This window comes from Scyliorhinus torazame, chromosome 9 (genome assembly GCF_047496885.1).
Source record: "Scyliorhinus torazame isolate Kashiwa2021f chromosome 9, sScyTor2.1, whole genome shotgun sequence".
Classification (NCBI taxonomy): Eukaryota; Metazoa; Chordata; class Chondrichthyes; order Carcharhiniformes; family Scyliorhinidae; genus Scyliorhinus; species Scyliorhinus torazame.
Genome location: NC_092715.1, coordinates 118,929,859 through 118,956,924, shown reverse-complemented (window position 1 = coordinate 118,956,924; position 27,066 = coordinate 118,929,859). Strand labels below are relative to the sequence as shown.

General features: G+C 47.8%; 1 protein-coding gene across 8 annotated transcripts in view; it reads left to right on the top strand.

The window, feature by feature from the left end:
• Nucleotides 1-27,066, top strand: part of epb41l4a (erythrocyte membrane protein band 4.1 like 4A) — a 323,866-nt gene that overhangs the window by 220,517 nt on the left and 76,283 nt on the right. For all 8 annotated transcript variants that reach the window (XR_011949090.1, XM_072516431.1, XM_072516433.1 and 5 more), the window contains 2 exons: nt 667-788; nt 15,546-15,636. Coding sequence is in view for 7 of the 8 variants with exons in the window: in XM_072516431.1 (XP_072372532.1) it covers nt 667-788; nt 15,546-15,636 (213 nt within the window). In the remaining variant the exon portion in view is untranslated. The remainder of the gene's footprint in view (nt 1-666; nt 789-15,545; nt 15,637-27,066) is intronic.

The window sequence follows — 27,066 nt, the reverse complement described above, 5'->3', positions numbered from 1 at the left end:
AAGCCTCCTCCTTCCTCCTTCCCCCACCCCCTCCTCCTTTGCCCTCTCCTTCCCCCACCCCCTCTTTCTTTGCCCTCTCCTTACCCCACCTCCTCCACCTTTGCCCTCTCCTTCCCCCACCCCCCTCCCGGGGAATCGCAGCATCCATTTCAGAGAACACGCTCACTCCTCCTCGCCCCCCTCCCTCCTGGGGAATCGCGGCATCCATATCAGAGACCCCTCCCCACCCGCCATCACCGGCTGTGGACGCAACTTCCTTCTGCCTGGGGTGAGGGCCGCAACTCACCTTCCTCCTCCACATTGTCAGCCAGCACGACTGGCTGACGACTTTAATTACCAGGGGTGATCGGCGACGGCGTGACCCCAGGTCACGCCGTCGGGACTTCGGCCCATCCGGGCCACAGAATAGCGGGGGGCAGGGAGAATCGCCGTTATTACTACTTCGGGCGATTCTCCGGCAGGCGCGGTGTTGACCTCGATGAAGCCGTTCTCGCCGATTGGGAGAATGGCGGAACGGGATCGGACCGGCGCCGCGGGAAAAATTGTCATGAACGGCGATTCTCCCATACGGCGCGGCATGGGAGAATCGCGCCCAATAGATATAGTTGTGCACACATAAAATATACAATTAAAGTAATAAAACTATAATAAATTATTTCTGAGCAGTGGCAAGACCGCATTTCAACTAAACCGAGACCAATCCATTGAGCTGCCGCGGCCTGATCAGAATGTCCAAAGAACTCGCAGTAAAACGTACCCTAAAAGGACACTTCACTCTCAGCAGTCAGGTGAGTAATATTCTATTGTCTACAGGCATTAAGGGGAAAGTAGTAGCATGGATAGAGGATTGGTTAATTAATAGAAAGCAAAGAGTGGGGATTAATGGGTGTTTCTCTGGTTGGCAATCAGTAGCTAGTGGTGTCCCTCAGGGATCAGTGTTGGGCCCACAACTGTTCACAATTTACATAGATGATTTGGAGTTGGGGACCAAGGGCAATGTGTCCAAGTTTGCAGACGACACTAAGATGAGTGGTAAAGCAAAAAGTGCAGAAGATACTGGAAGTCTGCAGAGGGTTTTGGATAGGCTCAGTGCATGGGCTAGGGTCTGGCAGATGGAATGCAATGTTGACAAATGTGAGGTTATCCATTTTGGTAGGAATAACAGCAAAAGGGATTATTATTTAAATGATAAAATATTAAAACATGCTGCTGTGCAGAGAGACCTGGGTGTGCTAGTGCATGAGTCACAAAATGTTGGTTTACAGGTGCAACAGGTGATTAAGAAGGCAAATGGAATTTTGTCCTTCATTGCTAGAGGGATGGAGTTTAAGACTAGTGAGGTTATGCTGCAATTGTATAAGGTGTTAGTGAGGCCACACCTGGAGTATTGTCCTTGGAGTTTTGGTCTCCTTACTTGAGAACTGGAGGGTGTGCAGAGGAGATTCACTAGGTTAATCCCAGAGCTGAAGGGGTTGGATTACGAGGAGAGGTTGAGTAGACTGGGACTGTACTCGTTGGAATTTAGAAGGTTGAGGGGGGGATCTTATCGAAACATATAAAATTATGAAGGGACTAGATAGGATAGATGCAGGCAGGTTGTTTCCACTGGCAGGTGAAAGCAGAACTAGGGGGCATAGCCTCAAAATAAGGGGAAGTAGATTTAGGACTGAGTTTAGGAGGAACTTCTTCACCCAAAGGGTTGTGAATCTATGGAATTCCTTGCCCAGTGAAGCAGTAGAGGCTCCTTCATTAAATGTTTTTAAGATAAAGATGGATAGTTTTTTGAAGAATAAAGGGATTAAGGGTTATGGTGTTCCGGCCGGAAAGTGGAGCTGAGTCCACAAAAGATCAGCCATGATCTCATTGAATAGTGGAGCAGGCTCGACGGGCCAGATGGCCTACTCCTGCTCCTAGTTCTTATGTTCTTATGTCCTTATGTACAGCTGATACACGTTTGGAACCTGTTTACTGGCCATCACATTGGTTTAGGCTTTGATTTTATGTTACCCCCGACTGCAAAAGTATGAAATGTCTTTCTTCACCGTCCCTTCACCAAACCCCAGCAGAGTTTGAGGTAACCAAAATATATTGCCAAGCAGTTCAAAACATTATCGGTGAACTCTCATGTTTAAATTTTTGGATGTAATACAGTTTTTGACAGATTTTGCATTTGTTGTTTGAATAGAAAATACTTGAGAAGTTACACTGTGACAACATAATAATCCCTCTGTTGTGTTTACTGAAATGAAGTTGAAGTAAATCTTTGCTCCCAGTGCAGAACTTTATATTCTGGGAATGCATTTTATCAATGTGATTGTCGACCTCCCTCAATTTCTGTCCTCAAATATTAATGGACATCAAATGATTGGAGCAATTTGAATTGTGGTGCACGCTGAAAAGGAGCCCGCTCATGTTAGGGAGTTACAATTTAACCCTAACCCATTAGGAGATAACAATACATGATGGTTTGGCCACAGTTAAATAACAGATTGGTTTGCCTCCACAAAACATTCTGGGCGTGATCCAACTGGTGACGCACTAAGTGCCGTAGCGGGCACAACTTCCTGGGTGCTTCCCGACGGCCAGCCCGGCGAGACCACGGCTGGTATCTAATGGCAATCAGTGCCAGAAATGATCCCCCATGGACTTCATGGTAGAAATGGCCATACTACCAGCTGATTCGCTTGAACCGCGTCCGGCACCTCCCCACTAACAATGGGGAGTAACTCATTAACCGTTCCCGAGCACATTCCAGTCAGCACGCAGCCATGCCACCGCAAAGATCTGCTCCACGCTTCTGGGATGCCAACCTGGCCAGGCTGCTGGATGCCGTGGAGGTGAGACGGGACATCCTGTTCCCCCGAGGGGGTCGGAGGATCAATCTCGGAGCCACCAATGCCACCTGGGAGTCCTCACCCCCTTTGAGGAACGTGTGCTGGAGACAGCGGGGATTGACAGAGTAGAGAGCAGTCACTGACAATGAGGTTGGCCTGCGCCGCAGAGGTGAGGATCCATGACCCCTTCACCCAGATAACCCGCCTCAAGTGAGTTGTGCATGTCAGACAAGATGATCCGTCCCTCTGAACAGGTGTCCTTTTTCTTGCAAGATCCCCAAATGATGGGGCCGGGTTATTCAGTATGGCCCCTGCTTTGCAAGAGAACAGTTCACGGGAGAGCTCCGATGAGGCCACTATTGAAGCATTACAGCTGTCATCCCTACCTTCTGCCAGCGCAGAGACACACACCTCGGTGGGAGACATTAGTCGACAGGCTTCTGGGGCACAATCTGGTGAGCACCACACACAAGATGCATATCAAATGGAGGGCGGAACATCCAAGGGAGACAGCAGTCGGAAGTCTGCTGCATCCCAGGACTCAGTGGGCCCCAGTCAGATGCCAAGCCTCTGGACAATATTATCCCAGAGCTGATGCAGACGCTAGGATACGGCGTGAGATCCAGGAGGGAATGTCAGCAGCACTCCGTGAGTGCATAAACGATTGGAGGAGTCCCAAAGACTACAGGCGCAGGAGATGATGCTGACAATGCGTGGCACCAAGGCTAACACTGCTAGGGTGGAGACCGCAGTGGAAAGACTAGAGCACAACATCAGTGCCAAGAGTGGTGGTGGCTCAGTCTGTGACGGTCCTGGCTGAGAACCTCGACAGCATGTCCCAGTTGCTGGTAGGCATATCCCAAATGTAGGTGGGCATTGCGGAGAATATCCCAGGTGCAGGTGGGCATTGCCGAGGCACTCCAGAGCATGTCCAAGGCACTGAGGAGCATTGCTGAGGGTGTCAACACTATGGTACAGACAATGGGGAGGCATGAGGACCGGCAGTGCTGGATGATGCAGGGACTTCTGGAACTCACTCCAGCTGCCACTCCATCCCATGGAGTCCCCTTGGACACCATGCACAACCATCTGGGAGGAGGGGGGCTGGAGGCCAACGCAGAGCCTTCCACCAGGAAGACAATGGCGGTCTCCAGTTCTTCTGAGTCCCTCCCTCCTTACCCCAGCATGTCTTGAGGTCAGCGGGCAGAACAGGGTGGCTCGGTGACGCCTGTGTCACTGATAAGGTGGCTGTGACCCCCTAGCCCCAGGTCCTCCGGAGGTCACCCGCCAGAGACATCAAAGGTAACAGGGCGCGAAAAGCAGCATCCTGGGGACACACCTAGATGTAGCGGCAGAGCATGGAAGCTCAAGAAGAATGGGGATCACTGAGTGGGCACAGAGGGGCGGGGGGGACACCATTGGCAGCTAGGGACAGTTGGGGTTTCGAATGTACACAATTAAAGCGTGTTACACATGTGACACGTGAAGCATCCATGGGGGTAGGTTGGGGGTGACCAATGGAGGAGGGGTTTGATGGGGGGAATTGGGGGTGGGTATGAGGTACCTGGGGGTTGGGGGCTATGGGGGACCCGGGGTAGGGGAAACTGGGATGGGGGGAGTGTGAAGTGGGGGAGAGGGGGTGAGATAATGGACATAGCCCTTTCCTATGAGAAACGGCGAGGATGAGGGCTTCCCAAGCCCTCCAGGCATGCCGGACCCTTGCCGCCGCCGCCACCGCCTGTCCTCCTTCCCTCGGCTGCTCCTGAGGACCCTCCCCAGACTCATCCACCAACACCTTCTGGTCCAGCCCTTCGCGTCCTTCTCAGACGAGGCCGAATCCCCCTCCTCCTCCTCCAGCTCGTCATCCCGCTGCTGTGCCAGGTTGTGGAGGGCACTGCGGATCACCACAAAGCGGGAGACCCTCTGGGAGCTGTACTGTGATGCACCATCAGAGTGGTCCAGGCATCAGAACCTCATTTTGAGCAGTCTGATGCACCGCTCAATGGCGGCACAGGTGGCTGCATGGGCCTCGTTATATTGGGTCTCTACCTCAGTCTCCTGCCTCCGTACTGGCAACATCAACCATGACCTCAGCAGGTACCCCTTACCCCCCAAGAGCCAACCCGTCATCGTGGGGTGGTCCTCAAAGAGGCCAGGGATCTCTGAGTTTGCCAGGATGTAGCTGTCGCGCATACTCCCTGGGAAGCATGCATATTCAAACATTATCCTGAGGTGGTGGTCGCACACGAGCTGAACATTCAGGGAGTGGAACCTCATCCTGTTAATGCAGGGCGTTTCTTGATGCCCCAGTGCGCGCAGGGCAACATGCGTACCATCAATTACCCCCTGGTCCTGGGGCATCTTGGCGATGATGGAGAATCCTGCTGCACCTTGATGGGTTGGTCCAGCTCAAAGTTTATATAGTCAGCTGCCCGAGCATACAAGGCACCCATGACTACTGCAGGGCAGCCCTCTGCACATGGGGTGCCATCTCGAGCATACGTCGATGCTGTTGCCACCTTTTCTGGAGCCTGGTCGCCTGGGCTGCCACCAGCACCATGGGGGCTGCCGCTGCAGGGTCAACAACACATCCATATTGTTATATTGGAAAGAGGGAGAGACCGACAATCAATTCGGGCTTCCACACCGAGACACTCAAATTCCCCAAGCCCCTCCCTTACCCTCTCTCATGGTGCCATCTGGCGAGCCTCTTGTGTTAGGGTCCCCGCCTTGCACATGCACCCACCATCACAGCAGGGGCCCCTAGACCCCAGACCCCAGGTACGTTAGGGGGACCAAGCTCAGGTACCCTCCCTTGGTCCACACACCTACCCCCTGGTTGTGGCGATATCCCAGTGCTGAGGCCCAGCTCCTGAGTGTTTGATTGTTGGCTGCTGCCTCTGTGGCGCTGACACCTCCAAGGTTCAGGCAAAGTGTCAGACGTCACAGTTTGATTGGAATGCTGGGCAGTAACACTCACCTGTACATGGCACGTGTACCCATGAGAACGCACTTGAAAATATTTTGTTTATTAAACAGCCAACAGTAACAAAGATTTGACGGTCAACAACATAACACTCCACATATCACACTAACCATTAACAACAAGGAAACATCACCGTTCCATATTGCTCCCAATACAAAGCTACATCAGCTCATTGTCCCAAAAAAAGCACACACACATTATCACCCCTCGCAGATCCCTCAACAGAAACATAGGATTTTTTTTTTTTTTAATTTAGAGTACCCAATTCTTTTTTTTCCAATTAAGGGGCAATTTAGCGTGGCCAATCTACCTAACCTGCACATCTCTGGATTGTGGGGGTGAGACCAATGAAGACATGAGGAGAATGTGCCAATCCCACATGGACAGTGACCCAGGGCCGGAGTCGAACCTGGGTCCTTGGCGCCGTGAGCCAGCAATGGTAACCACTGCGCCACCATGCCGTCCCATTCAGAAACAGAGGATCAGCTGGAGAATATAACGGCATCTCCAGAACTTTGTCATAGAAATTATCTGCATTTCTTCAATGGCATCATCAGGTGGTCCAATTGGATCAATGTCGTACCAGTTCCCGTAATGTCTTCTTGCTTCAAACTGGATTGCCTTCTGGGCTAATACGCCCCCCTGAGTCTGATGTTCCTGGACCCAGGTATCCTAGAAAAAAAAATCCTTCTTTCCAGCTATAGAAAAGGAAGGAAACAGCAACAGCAGCCTCCAGGCATCTGCAGCCACCAGCAGGAGCAAACAGCAAACAGAACCTGCAGCTGTGGCGTGCTCATATAACTAACAAGGCCAATTCATTATTAGCAATAGCTGTCAGCTGTGTAGCCAGAGGCCACTCACAGTCAAAGGGAGTTAAAGTGACCTGTACCATATAACCAAGAACAGGGCTCTATCCTGGAGGCATTTGGTGGGACACGGGCAGCAGCTGTGGTTGCCTCTCTTATCAGTGCACACAATCTGGCAGGTGCTGTGCCCCTCACCCACGGTCCAGGGGTGACTCCCGATCGTTGGCATCCAGCCCACCGACCAGGAAAACCTCCCCCCCCAACACACACACACACCGAGCACTGGCAGGGGGGTGGGCACAGGAATAATAGGTCAGAAGGTGAGAGCATTGAGGGAGAACTAGGGAATAGGTACAGTGGGGCTCTGAGGCAGAGCAGACAGGGAGAAGTCGCTGAACACAGCGGGTCTGGTGGCCTGAAGTGCATATGTTTTAATGCAAGAAGTATTACGGGTAAGGCAGATGAACTTAGAGCTTGGATTAGTACTTGGAACTATGATGTTGTTGCCATTACAGAGACCTGGTTGAGGGAAGGGCAGGATTGGCAGCTAAACGTTCCAGGATTTAGATGTTTCAGGCAGGATAGAGGGGGATGTAAAAGGGGAGGCGGAGTTGCGCTACTGGTTAGGGAGAATATCACAGCTGTACTGCGGGAGGACACCTCAGAGGGCAGTGAGGCTATATGGGTAGAGATCAGGAATAAGAAGGGTGCAGTCACAATGTTGGGGGTTTACTACAGGCCTCCCAACAGCCAGCGGGAGATAGAAGAGCAGATAGGTAGACAGATTTTGGAAAAGAGTGAAAACAACAGGGTTGTGGTGATGGGAGACTTCAACTTCCCCAATATTGACTGGGACTCACTTAGTGCCAGGGGCTTAGACGGGGCGGAGTTTGTAAGGAGCATCCAGGAGGGCTTCTTAAAACAATATGTAGAGAGTCCAACTAGGGAAGGGGCGGTACTGGACCTGGTATTGGGGAATGAGCCCGGCCAGGTGGTAGATGTTTCAGTAGGGGAGCATTTCGGTAACAGTGACCACAATTCAGTAAGTTTTAAAGTACTGGTGGACAAGGATGAGAGTGGTCCTAGGATGAATGTGCTAAATTGGGGGAAGGCTAATTATAACAATATTAGGCGGGAACTGAAGAACATAGATTGGGGCGGATGTTTGAAGGCAAATCAACATCTGACATGTGGGAGGCTTTCAAGTGTCAGTTGAAAGGAATTCAGGACCGGCATGTTCCTGTGAGGAAGAAGGATAAATACGCCATTTTCGGGAACCTTGGATAACGAGAGATATTGTAGGCCTCGTCAAAAAGAAAAAGGAGGCATTTGTCAGGGCTAAAAGGCTGGGAACAGACGAAGGCTGTGTGGAATATAAGGAAAGTAGGAAGGAACTTAAGCAAGGAGTCAGGAGGGCTAGAAGTGGTCACGAAAAGTCATTGGCAAATAGGGTTAAGGAAAATCCCAAGGCTTTTTATACGTACATAAAAAGCAAGAGGGTAGCCAGGGAAAGGGTTGGCCCACTGAAGGATAGGCAAGGGAATCTATGTGTGGAGCCAGAGGAAATGGGCGAGGTACTAAATGAATACTTTGCATCAGTATTCACCAAAGAGAAGGAATTGGTAGATGTTGAGTCTGGAGAAGGGGGTGTAGATAGCCTGGGTCACATTGCGATCCAAAAAGACGAGGTGTTGGGTGTCTTAAAAAATATTACGGTAGATAAGTCCCCAGGGCCTGATGGGATCTACCCCAGAATACTGAAGGAGGCTGGAGAGGAAATTGCCGAGGCCTTGACAGAAATCTTTGGATCCTCACTGTCTTCAGGGGATGTCCCGGAGGATTGGAGAATAGCCAATGTTGTTCCTTTGTTTAAGAAGGGTAGCAAGGATAATCCAGGGAACTACAGGCCGGTGAGCCTTACTTCAGTGGTAGGGAAATTACTGGAGAGAATTCTTTGAGACAGGATCTACTCCCATTTGGAAGCAAATGGACGTATTAGTGAGAGGCAGCATGGTTTTGTGAAGGGGAGGTCGTGTCTCACTAACTTGATAGAGTTTTTCGAGGAGGCCACTAAGATGATTGATGCAGGTAGGGCAGTGGATGTTGTCTATATGGACTTCAGTGAGGCCTTTGACAAGGTCCCTCATGGTAGACTAGTACAAAAGGTGAAGTCACACGGGATCAGGGGTGAGCTGGCAAGGTGGATACAGAACTGGCTAGGTCATAGAAGGCAGAGAGTAGCAATGGAAGGATGCTTTTCTGATTGGAGGGCTGTGACCAGTGGTGTTCCACAGGGATCAGTGCTGGGACCTTTGCTGTTTGTAGTATATATAAATGATTTGGAGGAAAATGTAACTGGTCTGATTAGTAAGTTTGCAGACGACACAAAGGTTGGTGGAATTGCGGATCGCGATGAGGACTGTCAGAGGATACAGCAGGATTTAGATTGTTTGGAGACTTGGGCGGAGAGATGGCAGATGGAGTTTAATCCGGACAAATGTGAGGTAATGCATTTTGGAAGGTCTAATGCAGGTAGGGAATATACAGTGAATGGTAGAACCCTCAAGAGTATTGAAAGTCAAAGAGATCTAGGAGTACAGGTCCACAGGTCACTGAAAGGGGCAACACAGGTGGAGAAGGTGGTCAAGAAGGCATACGGCATGCTTGCCTTCATTGGCCGGGGCATTGAGTATAAGAATTGGCAAGTCATGTTGCAGCTGTATAGAACCTTAGGCCACACTTGGAGTATAGTGTTCAATTCTGGTCGCCACACTCCCAGAAGGATGTGGAGGCTTTAGAGAGGGTGCAGAAGAGATTTACCAGAATGTTGCCTGGTATGGAGGGCATTAGCTATGAGGAGCGGTTGAATAAACTCGGTTTATTCTCACTGGAACGAAGGAGGTTGAGGGGCGACCTGATAGAGGTCTACAAAATTATGAGGGGCATAGACAGAGTGGATAGTCAGAGGCTTTTCCCCGGGGTAGAGGGGTCAATTACTAGGGGGCATAGGTTTAAGGTGAGAGGGGCAAGGTTTAGAGTAGATGTACGAGGCAAGTTTTTTACGCAGAGGGTAGTGGGTGCCTGGAAGTCGCTACCGGAGGAGGTGGTGGAAGCAGGGACGATAGTGACATTTAAGGGGCATCTTGACAAATACATGAATAGGATGGGAATAGAGGGATATGGACCCAGGAAGTGTAGAAGATTGTAGTTTATTCGGGCAGCATGGTCGGCAAGGGCTTGGAGGGCCGAAGGGCCTGTTCCTGTGCTGTACGTTTCTTTGTTCTTTGTTGTTCTTTGGTGCAGCAGCTCCAGTGTCCCTGGGCTGATTGCCCGATTTTGAAAATGGCTGCCCACCTCCACCAATTCCCACTGCAGCCATTGTGTTAGCTTCCCATTTTTAAATAGGTGTGCTAAAGAGCACCCACGCGACCTTCTGCTGGGGAGCCGGTTAGATCCTGGGAGACCATAAAATAGGGCATCCATCGAGTTAATGAAATGGAGATTGAACCAAGTGGTGATAATTGGTTCATCACCATGTCCGGGGGGGATCGGGAACCCACCAACGGGAGCGGGCCGGTTAGATCGCAGAACAATCGACACCCGACGTGGATCCCGATTTCAGCCTGTTCCACGAAATAACTGGCACACACAGATCTGTGCCGAGCGTATCACGGCTGTTAAATTGTGCCCACTAACTGTGACATTTCTTGAAAGTACCTGTTATTAATGACTGGCGTCGCAGTTTCCTTTGCTGCATTGATGCTGTTACTTCATGGTCATTGGCAATTTCACCCGATTACTTTGGTGTGGCTTTTCTTTATTTATGATTAATATGATTCCTAAACCCTCAGGACAAAACTATGAAGTGTGCAGAAGGCAATAATTATCCAGGAATTCCTTGCAGGCCACCCAACAATCATACATGTAAAGTCCTGTTTCAAGCTGCTGTGGTATATGTTTGATGATTCTGGTTGAAGCATGCACCTGTGTATTTCTCTTGCCTGCGGTTCGATTCATGCGTATTATCAGCCATATTTGCATAGGGTGGCCTCCTGCCACCTTCCACGCTCACTCCTTTCAAATCAGGGTGACACAAACGGCTGCCTTAAAATTGTAACGCTGGGCTGTACGGTGGCACAGTGGTTAGCACGGCTGCATCACGGCGCTGAGGACCCGGGTTCAACCCCAGCCCCAGGTCACTGTTCATGTGGAGTTTGCACATTCTCCCTGTGTCAGTGTGGGTCTCACCCCCTGTGGTAGTCACCACTGTTTGTATAATACGTATATGAGAGGTAATATGGTAAGACTCCTGTACTACAGGTACGGGGGTAGATCCCTGCCTGCTGGCTCCGCCCAGTAGGCGGAGTATAAATGTGTGTGCTCACCGAGCTGCAGCCATTTCGGCAGCAGCTACAGGAGGCAACACATCTCTGCTTAATAATGCCTCGATTACTCTCTACTCTCTTCTCGTCGTAATTGATAGTGCATCAATTTATTAAGCAGAGATTTTACAGCGATGGACCTACGCATCAAGCCAATCGCCTGCAGTTGTACCCTCAAGCAGACAACGCCACATCGGCCTTCGACCAATGGCTAGCTTGCTTTGAAGCCTACATCGGATCAGTGACAGAACAACCCTCAGAAGCTACAGATCCTGTACACACAGTTGAGCTTCGATATTTTTCCCCTTATCCGGGATGCGCCCAACCACACTGAGGCCATGGCGCTACTGAAAGAGAATTATATCCGGCCGATCAACAAACTCTATGCCAGGCACCTCCTGTCCACGCGGCAACAACTCCCCGGTGAGTCATTGGAAGATTTCTAGCGTGCCCTGCACGCCCTGGCGAGGAACTGCGATTGCCAGGCAGTTTCGGCCGTTGAACATACTGAACTCCTAATCAGGGACGATTTTGTTATGGGCATAGGGACAGCGTACATCCGCCAGCGCCTCTTCGAAGGGGATAAGCTCGACCTCGCGGCGATCAAGAAACTTGCGACCTCACCAACGGTAGCCTCCCGTAACGTACAAGCCTACACCCCCGACCGCACAGCGCCCCCCTCATGGCGCCCACGGGCCCCACCAGCGGCCGCCCCCAGCCAACCCCAAGCCTACGCCGCACGGCAGCCAGCAAACCCCGGGGGGTTCAAGTGCTATTTCTGCGGGCAGACAAGGTACCCCAGGCAGCGCTGCCCGGCGTGGAGCGCAATCTGCAAGACCTGCGGGAAGAAGGGGCATTTCGCTGCGATGTGCCACGCCCGGTCGATCGCCGCCGTATCCAGGCCCATTGTTCCTGCACCCCCCACGTGCGACCAGTGGGCGCTGCCATTTTCGTCCCCGCAGCCCACGTGCGGCCCGTGGGCACCGCCATCTTCCTCTCAGCAGAACACATGCAGTCCGTGGGCGCCGCCATCTTCCCCCCCATCAGACATCGTGCGGCCTGTGGGCGGCACCATCTTTAACGCCGCCCGCCACGTGCGCCCCGTGCGCCATCACGGCCTTTAAGGTCGACCCACCCTCCCTATTTGCAAACCTCACCCCGGATTGCAAACCCGTCGTCACCAGGAGCAGACGGTACAGGGCCCAGGACAGGACCTTCATCAGGTCGGAGGTCCAGCGGCTACTGCGGGAAGGCATCATTGAGGCCAGATACAGCCCCTGGAGAGCCCAAGTGGTAGTTGTAAAGACTGGGGAGAAACACAGGCTGGTCATTGACTACAGTCAGACCATCAATTGGTACACGCAGCTCGACGCGTACCCCCTCCCATGCATATCTGATATGGTCAATCAGATTGCACAGTATCGGGTCTTTTCTACAGTGGATCTGAAATCTGCCTACCACCAGCTTCCCATCCGAAAGGCGGACCAATAGTACACCGCGTTTGAAGCAGACGGCTGCCTTTACCACTTCCTTAGGGTTCCCTTCGGCATCACTAATGGGGTCTTGCTCTTCCAACGGGAGATGGACCGAATCCGATACGGACTGCGGGCCACCTTCCCGTACCTCGATAATGTCACCATCTGCGGCCACGACCAGCAGGACCACGACGCTAACCATTTCAAATTTCTCCACACCACCAAACTCCTGAACCTCACGTATAACAAGGAGAAGTGCGTGTTCAGCACCAACCGCTTAGCCATCCTTGGCTATGTGGTGCAAAATGGAGTTCTGGGGCCCGACCCCGATCGCATGCGCTCCCTCATGGAACTCCCCGTCCCCACTGCCCCAAGGCCCTCAAACGATAGGGGGGTAGATCCCTGCCTGCTGGCTCCGCCCAGTAGGCGGAGAATAAATGTGTGTGCTCACCGAGCTGCAGCCATTTCGGCAGCAGCTGCAGGAGGCAACATGCAAAATAAAGCCTCGATTACACTCTACTCTCGTCTCGTCGTAATTGATAGTGCATCACCCCCAGAACCCAAAAATGTGTGCAGAGTAGGTGAAGTGGCCACGCTAAATTGCTGCTTAATTGGGAAAATAGAATTGGTTACTCTGAATTTATATATTTTTAAAATTGTAACGACTTCTAGGAAAGCACGTTCACGTTGAAAGAATAAAATCTATTTTCAGCCACAGCTTGAGTTGTGGGGCCTGAATGGTGACATTGATGCCCCTGGAAAACCAGTAGTTTTGCAGCCCACTGGTGTTGGTGTGTTGGCCAGTGGCAAAAATAATCTAGTTGTTCACAGGCTAGGTTCTCATGAAGCCACCAGGAATTCAGTGTGATACAAACTTAGCAAGATGGGCGGAGTGCAGGTAATTACTAATCAAGTGATTGGGGAAAGACCAAACCCAATCAGGAAGACTGATTCCACTTGTGAAGTCAGGGACAAATGGGTGTACAGTGACCTAGAAACGGGGAATATGAAACTTCCTGTGCCGAGCCTCCGTGAGTAGATTGCACTCTAGTTTGGCCACACCTGATACAGAGTGACCAGTATCTAAGGGTGTGGTGGCTTGTAGGCATAATTTTCCAGGTTGGGATATAATTAATGGTTGTGGCTTGAAAGTAGGAGTATTTACATTCTTACCATTTTAAGTTTTGAAGTTTTTGCTGGAAAATAATTTAAATAATGGGCCCATGTGACTGATCAGAGGAGTGGAAGTCTGGTTGATTACTTGAAGTTCAGAACACCAAGGAACTGATATAGACTGGACAGTGTGGTACCTTGAGGCACCTGAAAGCTCCGTGTTATACAGAGGGAACTCTATGAAACAAACAATGTTGGTTTAGAGGCATCTGTGAGACTTCTGCAATGAAATACAGAGGACTCCAACCACCCATAGGGAATGTGATACAGGGCACTCTAGATTGTGCTAGAAAGCAGCAAAACTGATTCCAACATCCTTGGCATGTATAGAGCTATGTTTACGTTTCTGAGTGAGGTATGTTCAAATAGGACATTTTTAAACCAATGTGAATGGGTCTTAACTGATTGTAAACAAACCTCCATATTTGTTGTGGGGAGGGGTTGTTGGCACTAAGTTTACCTTGCCTTATAATTAGCAGCAAGTGATGGCCGCACTGCTCACATTTCAGAGACCACTTGGTGGGCAAAGGGCCTAACCTTTCTATGAATGTTCCATGCAAACTGGGAGCAAACTGATCATTCAACTGATCATTTTTATCTGTTTCTAAGTTCCTGTGTTAATTCTACAAGATTTAAACACTGCTATGAAAACTTTTAAGTCTTTTTTCGTATTTTGGGAACAAACTCTAAAAATGTTTGGTCTCCTATGCATAGCAAGAGGGACTCCAGCCAAGAGAGTGAATTCTCCTCCTTGGATTAGGGACTTGACCAAGACCGAAACCCTCAGTTGCTAAGTGTTTGTAGAAAGAGGAGACTACTTCATAGTCTTCTCTCTCCATTTAGGACCGTGAGGCCTTTTGTGCCACTTCCTGAGGCCTACGGCCTCCTTCCATTTGGGAGCCTTGAAAAGTGGCAGTAACGGGTTTGGAGGAGTGAACTGGGGTATACAGTGGGCAAGGAAGGTGGAGCTTTTGGCGATCCTGGATGGGGTAGAAACATCCTGCTGATGCAATGGTAGGCTTGGCCACCTGAATTCTCTGGCATTTTCTTCTGTGATCCCTGCCTGATTATAAGGAGGATATATATTATTTATTTAATTTATTTTAAGTCAAGAAGAAATCAAATCCTTCAGTCCAATTTTTCCTGACCTTGAGTCACAACTGCACTTTTTGTTGCTGTATGCTGTCTTGATTGGCACTTATGGTGAGCATTTAACATTTATATTTTATGGATCATACTTCTTCTTCTCGAGTTCTCTGGCCCAAGGCAGGTCTGATCCATTGCACCATGATCTATCTCAACCATGGGTAGGGCAAGGAGGCATGTCCTGAATCCACCCCAACTGGATCTCCAGAGAAAGTGACCACCCAGCCAATTGGCCCCCGAGGAGTCTGTGTTGCTGTGGCAACACATGCTTTACATATATGTTGTAGCCTGAAGCTATGGATAGTGACCAACGAGGAATTTCTCCTGCTCTTACCTCCTACCATTGGTGCATGTTGAAAGGATTTACATGTTGGTAATCAACTTACTTGGCCATGTTATGAATGCACATTCTGTGGCTTGATCCTGGCAGAGCTGCTTCCACTGTGCCACAAGACCTCCAATGGGCCATGCTCACCAGCAGGAAATAGCCTAGGCAGGGACTTAGACTTATTTTTCCTGTGAGGTGAGGCTTTGAGCCCACTTGATGGAAAATAGGAACCATCTGTATGCTGGTTTACTTTTGTTTTCTCATCTATTTTAATTTTGCATGAGATCTCTCTCTTAGCAAAACAAATACATTCATGTGAAATTAATTGTACATTAATTGGACTGTTTTTAACTATTTATCAAATATTCATCAGTTAATACTTGTATAACTTTAATCTGTGACTTTGTTACCACAGCACCAAACAGTGTCAATCACAGTCATATAAAAACAGACCTTGTGGAATATGATGGCACCACCAAAATTATTGCGCCTTCACCAGTGAAAAGGTAAATCTGTGTTATGCTGCAGTAGGTTGGATAAATCTGTATAAGAGCACATGTATCACAAGTACAATTCTCAAACATCTGAATCCCAAATTCAGAGTCAAATTGAAATACTGAATTAAAATTTTGTTTGCTTACTTTCCAATTTAGCATTGGCACTTCTCTCAGATGTTTCAATCCTAAATTCATTTTCAGGTTTGCACACCTGTGCTTCAATAATTTGAAGCTGTGTCGGCTTTAAGGGGATCGCACACACCTCCCGTGTCTGAGTGGATACACTCTGAAAGATCTGAACGTTCCATGTGCGTATCTGTCAATATACTACATTAAAATTTTACAACTGCAGGAACACACCAGTCACCCTTTACCATTATAAATTCCTATGTATTAATAATGGAACTGCCGAGTTGAACCTATTACACTGTAATTACAGACTCTCACCAGAGGAGGCATTGTTATTCAACCTGAAATTCAGGGAAACTCATTTTCTTCAACCAATTTGAGTTGGTATGTAACCCAAAATATTATAAATTCTAAAGGATTATATATAAGAATATGGACAACATTTGCGACTAAAAGCAATGTACTCCTGTGCACCCATGGCCCAATTATCTCCTGCCATCCAACCTGTCCCATCTGAAGGAAACACTTGGGCCTTGATTTTCCGGCTCCAGGGATGCACCAGGCCAGGTGAATGTCCATTGACTTTGGCAGTGCTGGTAAATTCTGCCGGCAGGCAGGGCCGGAGAATCCTGGCTTTGATATTGACTCCTCACGTGCAATGCCACAGGAGATCAATTAGTGGACAACATTTAACCCTGTTGAGTAGTTAAATTACATACTAACGTACATACGAATTTACAAATTAGGAGCAGGAGTAGGCCCTCGAGCCAGCCCCGCCCGCCATTCAGTTATCTGATTGTGGCCTCAACCCTTTCACTATCCAGAAAAATAAAACAAGAACAATGAGTGTGCTTTTTCAGATTTTTCTGTAAACACTATTCTGCTGGCAAATGTATTTTTGTCCCATTTGTACAGAAGACTCGTCAAGCAATTGTGTTTTGAATTTAAACTGTCACACTTGAAACACTGCAAATGGGGAGGAAAAAAACAACCAAGTGTGGTTTACTGCACAGCTATAAATGCTTGGTACCGAGCTTTATGTCAGGTTTACTGTAAATGAATAATCTTGGCACTTCTGTCTAAAATATGTGCTTGAAGGCTAACATTGATTGATGTTGTGCAGGTGCTCAAACTAATGCTATAAATCTTCTGATTGCCGTATTTGCGTTGGGTGTAGTTTTACTCTTCATTATTGCAACAACCTTACTCGGTTATGCTGACGGCATGATTGCATATAGCAACTTCAAAGAACAATTCATATCCTTAACTTATTCTTAAATTTAATCTGGACAGATTCTGTTTCAGCTTAATTATTATCCCATATATGTATTCACTTTCAGGCAGCATCATCCTTCAACATGGATGGGTGACAGTCTAGTCCATAGTTATTATTACTCACGCTTCTGTGAGAGATGCCTGGGGAATATTCACATAAGCGTGCACCAACTATTAGCTCCTTCCCTCTCAGGATGAAGTATGTTGACTGAATCAACACATCCATAAGGCTATCCGACAGCTCTAAAAACCTGTTCCCAACATTAGTATGTGGTCTTGAATAATGGCTCAAGCCGTATAAAAATCTATCCACTAAATAAGGGTAAATTGTGACTACAACCATGTCTTGAGTTCAATATTTCGTTGAAGTACTCGAAAGTAACTAGAACATAAATATGTAATAGTATCAACCTAGGTTCAGTGGTAGCATTCTTGCCTCTGAGTCAAAGTTCATGGAATAAAGTGCCACTCCAACGACATGCAGGTGAATGTTAAAGATGCAATGGTACGACTCGGTATACTCTCCAATTTTTGAAATCAATTGTTCAGACCATAAGTTACGGGGTCCACTTTTACACCTTGGGGCAGTGCCTCATCAGTCATACTGATCTATTGGAAGGCAGAATGCTGATTGCTGTGAGAGAGTGCATGGCACTTTCAGCACTTATATCCACAACCTGGAGCCTGCATGGCATCAATCTAGGCTTGCCTGGCAACTGGCATGTATCTCATGATTTCAGCCTTTCTTCAACTGCAGTACTAGACATCGGATGGTTTCCATGTATACTGGAATGGAAGCTGAAACATCTGCCACCAGGTGCTGCCTTTGCGATCGTGTTAGAGACCATTAAGTTTAAAGAGAAATCCGAACGGCTTGTGATTAACTGACAGAACTACACCACAAGATTTCACGAGCATGATCTAACGGCACTGTTGACCATGGCGCAAATCTTGTAATGGCTACGAAATCTCGCAAGAGGCCAAAAATGGGATTTGCACTGGCGTGATCTCAAAATGAGATCTTCGGGCATAAGCCTGATTTGCACAAGTTAATATATTAGTGGGCATGACACAGTTACTTCCACCCTCATCGTGGTGGCCCGCTGGCATGAATCACTACTGGTTTACAAAAATGAAAAGGTATGCCACAGCCCTCTGGACTTCACCTTAACTCTTCTCAGTATTCCTGCTATTCTCTGAGGTAAGATCCTATGGTGCTCCTTCCATTAGTCTTTTGGCTTCATGACCCTGCACCTTTTCTTTAGAGACCTCATGACTTTGGATGCCGTGGCTTCTTGTTTAAGTTGCCAGCAGATATCCAACTGCTCTTCTACAGTTTTCTAAACTAACTCTGCCAACTGCTTTTTGCAACAAGGTTCTGCGAGTGCCACTGTAGATTTCCATAGAAGTATATTCATAGAATATGGATATGCAAAGCATGAGAACCAATGTAAATTTCCTCCACTAACTGCAAACTAAAGCAAATCTTCCAGCTGTTTTGCCCTCACATCATCCAAACTGAGATAGAGCTCCACCACAGGGTGAATTATGAAGTTAGTATCTTCTCTGCTTGAAATTCAGGCCTCACTGATTATCATCTACAGTGGGCAGCACGGTAGCATGGTGGTTAGCACAATTGCTTCACAGCTCCAGGGTCCCAGGTTCGATTCCCGGCTTGGGTCCCTGTTTGTGCGGAGTCTGCACGTTCTCCCCGTGTGTGCGTGGGTTTCCTCCGGGTGCTCCGGTTTCTTCCCACAGTCCAAAGTTGTGCAGGTTAGGTGGATTGGCCATGCTAAATTGCCCTTAGTGTCCAAAATTGCCCTGAGTGATGGGTGGGGTTAATGGGTTATGGGGATAGGGTGAAGGTGCGGGCTTGGGTAGGGTGCTCTTTCAAAGAGCTGGTGCAGATTTGATGGGCTGAATGGCCTCCTTCAGCACTGTAAATTCTATGATCTCCTGTTCGCTCTCAATCTGGTGAGATGCAGTCTACACTGAAGTAAAGCTGCAACTAGCTCCGTCTGTTCCCCAAACTGAACAGCTTTCTTCTGACAGCAAGCACACACAGATAAAATAAGCAAAAGAGCCTTCTATGCCCACAGCTATCTCAATGATGATGTGACATGCTCTTGGATTCTCTCACACAGAAATGTTAAACAAAACATTTTATCTTCCATGCTACTCTTTGATTCTGTAACCCATATGAATACTTTATATTGCTAATGGAATTTTACGAACCTTTCAGCAAACTGCCCGAATCCATGAAGAAACCCCACATTCACCTGAAAACTGCAAGCATAATTTAAATATTTTATTGAAGTAAGGCAGACCTTCTCACTGTTACCTTTGAACTTGAACATAAACATAGCTTACCTTTTTAAGTGCAATCAACCCCAAGCTTATTTGAAGTGCATTTTCATTAGCGTATTACCAGGTTCTCAATCAGGATTTTCCATTTATCTTACATTTAATACTTTAATTCTTACAACTAGGAATAATATTCAAAAACATATAAACCATGAACCATATTTTTGCAATGTTGCATCATGGTCCACAAGTGCTGTAATGGAGTTGACCTCAAATCTCCTTTACTCCAAGGAGAACAACCCTAGGTTTTCCGACATAACCTTGGCTGCTGAAATCCCTCATCCCTGGAACCAAGAACCGTGAAAAGAATTGAAAATTGCAAAAACTATTGATCATCCAAGTGTCCATAACAATGACCAAAATATCTCATAAGAAACTCTAGAGTTGATTGGTTTAGTCCGACCATGGTTCTGATAAGACTCGGGCACTATACATTTCACATTTTCTGCATTGAGGAAGACCCTTCTAAATTTTCATGGTCACATCCATTTTTAAATTGTGGTGAGATTCTGATTCATCTTGGATTAGATACTGTGAGTTTATGGCAGGAGAGGGGACAGGCTGCCTTAAAAACTTTGAATTGATATGACAAGTCAATGTAATTACTTTGGTTTGGGCCAAAAGTACTGTTGACTCTTAAAAGCCCTTTGAATAACTCAAATGGTTATTTCAATCTTTCCAAAAGCAGTTTGAAACACTCTGGGTGGGATTCTCCAACCCCCCGCCAGGTCGGAGAATTCCCGTCGGGGCGGCACGAATCCTGCTCCGACGCCGGCTGCCGTATTATCCGGCACCGTTTTTCGGGCGGGGGCGGGATTCACAACAGGTCGGTCGGGGGCCGTTGACAGCCCCCCACCCCGGAAAATCTTCGGCCCCGATGAGCGGCCGTCCGTTTTTGGCCAGTCCCGCCGGCGTGGGTTACGCATGATCCCACACGGCGGGACCTGGCAGGTAAGTCGGCGGGGGCGATCACCGGGGGGCCGCGGGGGGATCCGAACCCGGGGGGGGGGGCCCCACGGCGGCCTGGCCCACGAGCGGTGCCCACCGATCTGCAGGCGGGCCTGTTCCGTGGGGGCACTTCATCCTTCGCCGGCGCGGAGAAGAGAACCCACCGCGCATGCGCCAAAATACACCGGCCGGTCTGCGCATGCGCGGAACCATGCCGGCGGTTCTGCTCATGCACAAGATCACGTTGGTCCTCGGCGCATGCGCAAACTCGCACAGTCCCTTTGGCGCCGGTTGGAGTGGCGCCAACCACTCCAGCGTTGACCTAGCCCCCGAAAGTGCGGAGAATTCCACACTTTCGGGGGCTGTTGACGTCGGAGTGATTGGCGCCAGTTCTCCCGCCGGCATAGGGACTTAGTCCCCAGAAGGGAGAATCCTGCTGAAAATGTTTGGTAAAACCCATTTGCTGACAGAATAAATGCCACAGCAGAAAATCGAGATTGTGAGCAAGCCTGATTAGTAAGTTTGCAGACGACACAAAGGTTGGTGGAATTGCGGATAGCGATGAGGACTGTCAGAGGATACAGCAGGACGGTCTTCACCTGAACCATTCTGGGACCAGTGTTCTAGCGAATAGGATAAATAGGTTGGTCACAAGGACTTCAAACTAGCAAGTTGGGGGGAAGGGAAGTGTAAAGCTATGGACAGTATAATGGTTAATGGGGATCAAGGCAGCAGGTTACGTGACAGGTTATTATGTAGAGATATGGGTTCAAAGACAAGGAAAATTAGGAGAAAGGGTAAGAGGAAAAATAAATTGCGAAAAGTTACTGATCAAGGTGTTAGGATTCATAACAAAGACATAAAAAACAGCATAAGTGTACTTTACCTGAATGCTCGTAGTATACGAAATAAGGTAAATGAGTTGATGGCGCAAATCATCGTGAATGACTATGATTTAGTGGCCATTACTGAAACATGGTTAAAAGATGGTCACGACTGGGAGTTAAATATCCAAGGGTATCAGACTATACAAAAGGATAGAATGGATGGTAAGGGCGGTGGTGTAGCTTTGTTGTTTAAGGATGGTATCCGGGCAATAGTAAGGGATGATATTGGTGCTATGGAGGACAAGGTTGAATCAATTTGGGTGGAAATCAGGACTAGTAAGGCGAAAAGGTCACTGATAGGAGTAGTCTATAGGCCACCAAATAGTAACAGGATGGTAGGGCAGGCAATAAGCAAAGAAATAACGGATGCATGTAGAAATGGTACAGCGGTTATCATGGGAGATTTTAATCTGCATATCGATTGGTTTAACCAGGTTGGTAAAGGCAGCCTTGAGGAGGTGTTTATAGAATGTGCCCGGGATAATTTCCTGGAACAGTATGTAATGGAACCTACAAGGGAACAAGCGGTCCTAGATCTGGTCCTGTGTAATGAGGCAGGATTGATTAATGATCTCATAGTTCGGGATCCTCTTGGAAGGAGCGACCACAATATGGTGGAATTTAAAATACAGTTGGAGGATGACAAGGTAAAATCAAACACTAGTGTTTTGTGCTTAAACAAAGGTGATTACAATGGGATGAGAGAAGAACTAGCTAAGGTAGACTGGGAGCAAAGACTTCATGGTGAAGCAGTTGAGGAACAGTGGCGAACCTTCCGAGCGATCTTTCACAGTGTTCAGAAAAGGTTCATACCGACAAAAAAGAAAGACGGTAGAAAGGGGAAAAACCGACCGTGGATATCTAAGGAGGTGAGGGAGAGTATCAAATTGAAGGAAAAAACATACAAAGTGGCAAAGATTAGTGGGAGACTAGAGGACTGGGAAGTCTTTAGGGGACAACAGAAAGCTACTAAAAAAGCCATAAAGAAGAGTAAGGTAGACTATGAAAGTAAACTGGCTCAGAACATAAAAGCAGATAGTAAAAGCTTCTACAAATATATAAGACAAAAAAGAGTGGCTAAGGTAAATATTGGTCCTTTGGAAGATGAGAAGGGAGATTTAATAATAGGAGACGGGGAAATGGTTGAGGAGCTGAACAGGTTTTTTGGGTCAGTCTTCACAGTGGAGGACACAAATAACATGCCAGTGACTGATGGAAATAAGGATATGATAGGTGAGGACCTTGAGATGATTGTAATCACTAAGGAGGCAGTATTGGGCAAGCTAATGGGGCTAAAGATAGACAAGTCTCCTGGCCCTGATGGGATGCATCCCAGAGTGTTAAAAGAGATGGCTAGGGAAATTGTAAATGCACTAGTGATAATTTATCAAAATTCACTAGACTCTGGGGTGGTCCCAGAGGATTGGAAAGTAGAAAACGTGACACCACTGTTTAAAAAAGGAGGTTGTCAGAAAGCGGGTAATTATAGGCCGGTAAGCTTAACTTTGGTTGTAGGGAAAATGCTGGAATCTATCATTAAGGAGGAAATAGCGGGGCACCTGGAGGGAAATTGTCCCATTGGGCAGACGCAGCATGGGTTCACAAAGGATAGGTCGTGTCTGACTAATTTGGTAGAATTTTTTGAGGATGTTACCAGTGCAGTAGATAACGGGGAGCCAATGGATGTGGTATATCTGGATTTCCAGAAAGCTTTTGACAAGGTGCCACACAAAAGGTTGCTGCATAAACTAAAGATGCATGGCATTGAGGGTAAAGTGGTAGCATGGGTAGAGGATTGGTTAACTAACAGAAAGCAGAGAGTGGGGATAAATGGGTGTTTCTCTGGTTGGCAACCTGTAACTAGTGGGGTCCCTCAAGGATCAGTGTTGGGCCCGCAGTTGTTCACAATTTACATAGACGATTTGGAGTTGGGGACCAAGTGCAATGTGTCAAAGTTTGCAGACAACACTAAGATGAGTGGTAAAGCAAAAAGGGCAGAGGATACCGGAAGTCTGCAGAAGGATTTGGATAGGTTAGGTGAATGGGCTAGGGTCTGGCAGATGGAATTCATTGTTGCCAAGTGTGAGGCTATCCATTTTGGGAGGAATAACAGCAGAATGGATTATTATTTAAACGGTAAGATGTTAAAACATGCTGCTGTGCAGAGGGACCTGGGTGTGCTGGTGCACGAGTCGCAAAAAGTTGGTGTGCAGGTGCAACAGGTGATTAAGAAGGCTAATCGAGTTTTGTCTTTCATTGCTAGAGGGATGGAGTTCAAGACTAGTGAGGTTATGCTGCAATTGTATAGGGTGTTGGTGAGGCCGCATCTGGAGTATTGTGTTCAGTTTTGGTCTCCTTACCTGAGAAAGGACATATTAGCACTGGAGGGAGTGCAGAGGAGATTCACTAGGTTGATCCCAGAGTTGAGGGAATTAGATTATGATGAGAGGTTGAGTAGACTGGGACTGTACTCATTGGAGTTTAGAAGGATGCAGGGGGATCTTATTGAGACATATAAAATTATGAAGGGAATAGATAGGATAGATGCGGCAGGTTGTTTCCACTGGTCGGGGAAAGCAGAACTAGGGGGCATAGCCTTAAAATAAGGGGAGGTAGATTTAGGATGGAGTGTAGGAGGAACTTCTTCACCCAAAGGGTTGTGAATCTCTGGAATTCCTTGCCCAGTGAAGCAGTTGAGGCTCCTTCTTTAAACGTGTTAAGAAAAAGATAGATGCCTTTCTAAAGAATAAAGGGATTCGGGGATATGGTGTACGGGCCGGAGAGTGGAGCTGAGTCCACAAAGATCAGCCATGATCTCATTAAATGGCGGAGCAGGCTCGAGGGGCCAGATGGCCTACTCCTGTTCCTAGTTCTTATGTTCTTATGTATTTGCGGCTGCAGCTTTTCAGCATCCTGAGTTTCAATCACGGACCCGGCGAATCCCGCACCGTTTCTCATTGGAATCCATTGTGTTCCACGTGGTGCCGGTGCGAGCCCCTCCACAGTCGCTGAATCGGTCCAGGTTCAGAGGCAGTTTTGCTGTCGTGAAAGTCCACGAATCCTGCCCGGCATCTCAGGAATGGAGAATCTAACCCAATTTATTTCAATGGAAATCAGACCTAATACAAAGAACATGCAAGTGAGATACAACAATGAAATTAAAGTTGAGGGAATTGAAAGTATTGTGGTGCAAATCCCGTAAGATTTATGCATTTGTTACATGACAAAACTGCCTGCCATCTGTACCAAAATTGTAGTGAGGCAGTGGATGTGAGGAGGAAACTTCAGTGAGGAAATTGGGATGAGGCAACTACAGCCAAACAACACATGTGAAGCTGCCGAGTTAGAGATCGTCTTTGTCTCTCGACAACAAAACTCCTCATCTGCGAGGACCTGGACCATTAATGACATGAGTCAGGAAGAGGGTGCAGTAACCTTTGGTAATGAGGAAGGTACAGAGCCAGTTATCAATGCCCTGGATGAGTTCACAAAGGCAGTCACAACTATGTAAAACGTCACACTCATTACCTGGGACTGAGAATCATTTGGACTGGGTAGCAAGATAGAAACAGTGAGAATTGAGAAAAACACAAATAATACAAAGTAATTTATGTTACATATTTTCAACAGAATAAAATGATGTTTCATTCAAATGATCATTACATAATTTATCCGATGCAGCAAATCACTTAAATTATACAACAGTGAACACCCTAATATAACAATATTTTCTGTTGGTGCCAAGGGATTTGCTGCACATCTCTGCCCCCTAGTGGTCAGTGTTGGCACAGTTCTTCTCTATCTTACACAGATCTATGTTTATACATTGATTGCTCATCTCTATTTCAGGTCCCTCAGTTAACTTCTTTGCCATGCTGCTATACACCATTTAAAACTGTGGTTAATTTTCTAAGCAAACATCATTTCTGGCACTATATAAAACACAGATAGAGTGAATAAACTTTAGTTCTATTCCTTGAAGTTGAAAGGACAAAGAGGTGACCTTATTGAGGTGCATAAAATACTGGATTATGTCCTAATACACTGGGAAAAAAATTCCTCTGCCTAATTGAAAGAAAAGGAAATTTAATCTTAAGACAAAGAGTAGGCTGGTTAAAAAGGAGGCAAAGGATATCAGCAATGTTGATAGACGATTGGCCCGTTCTAACTAAATGGGAACAGAGTCCCATAATGAGCGCGTTTAGTGGTTGAGCGCTGAGATACACCCCGCTAGCTAACGCCCATCCAGTTAGATTTGGGGCCTCAGAGGGGAATGCGTGCCCAAGGCTACACTCAGCCCCGTTTACTGGACTGAGGAACTCCGCTCGCCGGAACTCCAGTGCAGCGAGAGATCGGGACGCTGTTTATAAACGGCATCCCGATCTCTTGGGCTCCTGATGTGACCCCTGAACCCCCCCCCCAGGCCCAACTCACTACAAAGGGGTGCCCAGGCCCCCCCAGAACTCCCCACATCCGTGCAGTGCACCCACCGGCCCGATCACCACCATGCACAAAATTCCCATTTGGCTCTTTGGCAGTGCCACCAGGGCATCTTGGCCGTGCCGGGCTGGCAGTGTCAGGGTGCTGGGTCCTCTGATCTTCTGGGAGATCCCCACAAGTGTAGTTCCTGGTCCCCATTTGTGGAGACGAGTTTTTTTTTTTCAAAAAATATACTTTATTCATAAAATCTATCATAAACATTACAGAACATTTCAAATTGTCTTGACTGTACATTTCCATCAGAGTTACACATTCCCTTGACTTTCTTCCATTCAATTTTGATAACATTACACACATATCGCTCTTTACGTTACAATTCCTTCTTAAACATTTACATTGTCATGTTTCTTTTATACATTGGAGTGTTAATGACCCAGCCCGAGGGGGGTTTACACTGTTACCCGCCCCTCGGTGCACATTTTGCTGGTAAGACCTTACACAGTGGTCTTTCCCCAATGCGCCTTGGCGGCAGCTGCCCCAAGCTTGAGTGCGTCCCTCAGCACGTAGTCCTGGACCTTGGAATGTGCCAGTCTGCAACACTCGGTCGAGGACAGCTCTTTACACTGGAAGATCAGCAAGTTTCGGGCAGACCAAAGAGCGTCTTTCACCGAGTTGATGACCTTCCAGCAGCAGTTGATGTTTGTCTCGGTGTGTGTCCCTGGAAACAGTCCGTAGAGCACAGAGTCCTGTGTCACAGAGCTGCTCGGGATGCACCTTGACAAATACCACTGCATCTCTCTCCAGACCTTCTTTGCAAAGGCACATTCCACAAGGAGGTGGGTGACCGTCTCATTTCCCCAACAGCCACTCCGAGGGCAGTGTGCAATGGCGCTGAGCCTTCGGGTGTACATGAAGAATCTGACAGGGAGGGCCCTTCTCACCACCAGCCAAGCTAGGTCTTGGTGCTTGTTTGTAAGTTCTGGTGATGAGGCGTTCTGCCAGATGCCTCTGAAAGTCTGCTTAGGGAACCGTCCAACGACCTCCACAGTCGCCTTTTCCCTGAGGGCCTCGAGGACATTACGTGCTGACCACTGCTTCATTGCCTTGTGGTCAAAGGTGTTTTTCTTCAAAAGCTTTTCCACGAGAGACAGGTGGTACGGTACGGTCCAACTACTTGGAGCGTTCCGCGGCAATGAGGCCAGGCCCATCCTTCATAACACCGGGGACAGGTAGAACCTCAGTATGTAGGGACACTTGGTGTACTGAGCAGCACTAGCCCGAGGTCTCCAAGGTGAAGGGGATAGATCACAAAGCCTTGGTTACCTCAGGGAACTGCATATTAGAGTGAGACTAGCTTTCTCGCAAATTTAACCCAAACGTATTCACAAACAAAATG